Source organism: Manis pentadactyla, chromosome 16 (genome assembly GCF_030020395.1).
Source record: "Manis pentadactyla isolate mManPen7 chromosome 16, mManPen7.hap1, whole genome shotgun sequence".
NCBI lineage: Eukaryota > Metazoa > Chordata > Mammalia > Pholidota > Manidae > Manis > Manis pentadactyla.
The window spans coordinates 64,709,467-64,713,828 of NC_080034.1; the positions used below are offsets into that span (position 1 = coordinate 64,709,467).

A 4,362-nucleotide genomic window follows, 5' to 3' on the forward strand; every position below is an offset into this window, starting at 1 on the left:
CACAGACCAGTGGGGAGGGGTTATTATCAAGGACGCAAACACACGATTCTGAATGGTGATAAATGCTTTTAAGGAAAGGGCCTGGTGCTGTGGGTGAGCGTAACAGGGGTAGGGATAGATGGTAGGGGGTCAGCAAAGGGCTGTTTGAGGAGGTAAAGAGTGAGCAAGCCTGTCTTCCCAACAGGGAAAGCTCTAAGATGTTTGAGGTCTCTGAGATGGGAGTAAGATTTATTGGAGGAACGGAGAACAGAGAGTATGGAGCATTGTGAGAGAAGGAAGAGCAGTCTAAGATGAGTGGGTGAGCAAGGCCTGTGGCCACCACACGAGTTTGGGGTTCATCCCCCATGAAATCAGGAGACCTGGAGGGCTTATAAGGAGGGAGTGCCAGGATCCAGTTTCCACCTCGAAATCCTGCCTGTGGCTCTCCCGTGGAGAACAGATGGGAAGGGCACAGCGGATGCCCCCTCAGAACACAGGTTCCCAAACTGGGCTGCAGATTGGACTCCCTTGGAAAATGTAAAATAATACTGATGTCTGCCCTCCCCCACCTCTTCTAATTCCAAGCATTCTGATTTAGTTGGTCTGGGGTGCAGCCTGGAATCTTCAAGAAACTTCTCAGGTAATTCTAATGGGAAGCAAAATTTAAAGACTTATGAATCTAGAAGGTTCAAGACATGATGGTGGGGGGCACTGGAGCTGTGGCTGTGAGAAGCGAAGTCATGAACAGATAAATGAGATGCACGTTAGAGGTAGAAACTGCAGCTTCGTAGACGCTCTGGTTCTGAGTGGCAGCGAAGTAGAGGAATTGAAAGCTTCCTCAGAAGTGAAGTCTGAGCCACGGATAGACATTTGGAAGGCAGCACTATTTGGGCTGGTGTTTAATGCCATTGGGATAGAAGCAATGGAAAGGGAGAGGACATGGATAGAGAAGAAGAGCTCAGTTTTAATAACAAGGAGGGGAGAGAAGAAGCTAGAGCCTGAGGCTGAGGTGGGAATGGGAGGGGTGGGTCTGGAGGAGGGTGCCTCCACCTCCTTAGTTTCCTACTGCTGTGTGAAAATGTCCTGCATTTATTATCTCAGTTTCCTTGGGTCCAGGTGTTACTAATCCTAGTTCATGCTACTTGCCACATGACAGGCCAGTGAGTTGAGAGATGAGGTGTTGGGGCAAGGAAAGAGACTTTATTTGGAAAGCCAGCAGACCGAGAAGGTGGCAGACTCGTGTCCTAAAGCACCATCTTAACCCAGGGTTGATGTCAAGCTTCTCGTATACTGAGGAAGTGGGGAGCAGGAGGGGCTTGAGGTCAGGAGGTGACGATCGACCTCAGACATCCGAACGTCAGCGAGGGTCTGAGGAGGGGAGTGAAACTCCTTGTCCTAGGTTAGTTGTCTCCAGGCAGTTTGCTGGCATGGGTCTGCCTGCCCATGACGTTTGCATAAGCCTTGACGATCCGGTCATTATTTTTGTACAAACTTCTTTATCTCCTCAGGGGAGGTGAGTTTCAGGTAAGGGGGCTGGTTGCATCAGTCTTAAGTCATGAGCAAAATTCTTTTTGATGATTAACGAGCCTACGTGCAGGGCTGCAGGGCTGAGCAGAAACTTTGTGACCCAAAGATTAAGGCAGCAAAGAGATGGATGCAATGTGAAGGTGGAGATGCCAGGTTTCTCACTGTGTCACACAGGCACGCTTCGGGGCTCAGGCAGCTGCAACGAGGGTGACAGCCGGGGCTGGGGGCGCCCTGCAAACACTCGTGCTGGTTGGCAGAGTTCAGTTTCGTGTAGCCGCACGTCTCTCAGCAGCTTGCATCCTCACGGCCAGTGAAGGTACAGAGAAGCCTGCCTGCCTTTGATTCATTCTTTTCTCTCTGCATGCCCTTCTTGGCCTTTGTCCTCTCTTTCTGAGTGCAGGAAGACTCTCCAGTTGTCCTGCATGAAATATGGAAACTGACTCAGCCAAGCTGCAGGGTCAGGGATCACGGAAGGAGGAGAGAGCATCTCTGCTGCTGTGATCCTCTCACCTCCAGATACACTTTTAAAAGGTTCACCTCATTAGGCCAGACCCACCCAGGATAATCTCCCTTCTGATTAATTCAAAGACAACTGATTAGAGACTTCATCACGTCTGTAAAACCTCTTACCTTTGCCAGGTAACATGACCTCCTGAGAGGTATTCATGAACCCCACGCACACTCCAGGGAGGGGGTTGCATAGGGCAGCCGCACCTGGCAGCAGGAATGTTGGGGCCATCGTGGGATTCTGCTTACCACTGTGTTCACATCAGGTGGAATTTTTTAAAAATAGTGTTTGTTTTTCTTATCTGATTGCAAAAGTGATATAAGTTTACAGGATAGAACCTAGGCATCTGTAGAGATATACAAAGAGGAAAATTAAAATCCATTCACAAGGCCGCCGCCGCCGCCGCTTGGGCCGCCACCAGCGCTGCCGTGCTGCAGCCGAGGGCACCCGGGCCTCCGCCCCCTCCGCGTCCTCGGGCTCATTCCAGCAGCCTGTTAAAACATGGTGGATTACTATGAAGTCCTGGGCGTGCAGAGACATGCCTCGGCTGAGGATATTAAAAAGGCATACCGGAAACTGGCATTGAAGTGGCACCCAGATAAAAATCCTGAGAATAAAGAAGAAGCGAGGAGGAAATTCAAACAAGTAGCTGAAGCGTATGAGGTGTTATCAGATGCTAAAAAACGGGACATCTATGACAGATATGGCAAAGAAGGATTGAATGGCGGAGGTGGAGGCGGGGGCCACTTTGACGGTCCGTTCGAGTATGGCTTCACATTCCGCAACCCAGAAGACGTCTTCAGGGAATTTTTTTGGCGCAACGGACCCGCTTCCATTTGACTTCTTTGAAGACTCATTTGAAGAATTTTTTGGGAATCGAAGGGCTCACCGCGGAAGCAGGAACCGAGGGACAGGGCCATTTTTCTCTGCCTTCAGTGGATTTCCGCCTTTTGGAGGAGGATTTCCTTCTTTTGATACAGGATTTACTTCCTTCGGTTCACTAGGTCACGGGGGCCTCACCTCATTCTCCTCCACGGCATTTGGTGGTAGTGGGATGGGCAACTTCAAGTCAGTGTCAACTTCTACTAAAATGGTTAATGGCAGAAAAATCACCACAAAGAGGATTGTCGAGAATGGTCAAGAAAGAGTTGAAGTTGAAGAAAACGGCCAGTTAAAGTCCTTGACGATAAATGGTAAGGAGCAGCCGCTGCGCTTGGATAACAAGTAGCTCAACGCACACGTGTAGCAGAATTTTAACTCTTAACAAGCATCATTTGAGGATTGACAGGAGCTTTTTTTTTTGAAGATTTCAGACGAACTCGACTTTGATTATAACTGTACCTAATCTAAAGTATTTATACGCAGCTCATCGGAGCCCTGTTTGTCATAGACTTTTGAGTTTATTGTTGGGACCACATAATAGGACCATTTTTTTGTCTTTAAAACTGTTGTAAATCTCTGTACGCACTTTGCTTTTTTATTAAACGTAATCTGAGGTGGCCGTGACTTTCGTACACTAACACCAGCACGGACCTGCTTTTCCATTGTGTTTGAAACGTGAGCCACGTAGTGTCAGCCTGCTGTGAAGTTAACATTGCCGGGATGAATCCTCCACAAAAATAATTGCAGTTTTCCTCAGTATTTAGTAGTGAAAGATATTAATGGTAATACATTTCTCGTTTAGTATAAATTGAGGATGTTTTCTAGTTGTGCATGAATGCTGGCAAGTTAGTAAGTTTTGACAATTGTTTAAATATGTAATGTTAAGCTTGGGTTTAAAAAAGTAAAGCTGGTAAACTGGGTCTTTGTCATTTGCTTAAAAAAAAAAGAAAATAAACGCGAATGTGTTTGGTGCATTCTTTCCTGAAAAAAAAAAAAAAAAAATCCATTCACAATATCACTTCTCCACTAAAATATGAACATTGTTCTAATTTTTATTTATTTATATTTAAAAATGGGACCATCATCTAGAGTTTTTTAGATTTGCCATTGGTTTTTTGAGAATATGAATATGGCTCATAGTACCCAATTGTATGAATATGGATTCAATCTACTTACTCTTCCTTTTTACACTCTGGTTGCTTCCAATTTGTAGCCATTATAAGTGGTTTTGATGAATTTACTCCAGCACATCTAAGTGCCTGTTCATAGCTCCCTATTCACTCAAAGGTTTGAGGCAGAGATTCTTCAAGTGGTGGAGCCAGATGCCAATAAAAAAATCAATAAGAAATGAAAAGCATCCACAATCTGGATGAGTTATTTGGAAAATAAAACGAGTTTTATTTGCGCACAGTTTTTTTCACAAGCGGTAGCCAAGATACTCCTAAAGTGGTTTGGCATAGGGCTTT

General features: G+C 45.9%; 1 protein-coding gene across 1 annotated transcript; it reads left to right on the top strand.

Moving 5' to 3' along the window:
- Positions 1 to 2,408: 2,408 nt before the first annotated feature.
- On the top strand, positions 2,409 to 3,873 carry LOC130681296 (dnaJ homolog subfamily B member 6-like). The gene is given in 2 exon segments (XM_057493970.1): positions 2,409 to 2,821; positions 2,823 to 3,873. Coding segments are annotated over 2 exon segments (726 nt in total). The 5' UTR covers positions 2,409 to 2,515; the 3' UTR covers positions 3,243 to 3,873.
- The last annotated feature ends 489 nt before the right edge of the window (positions 3,874 to 4,362 follow it).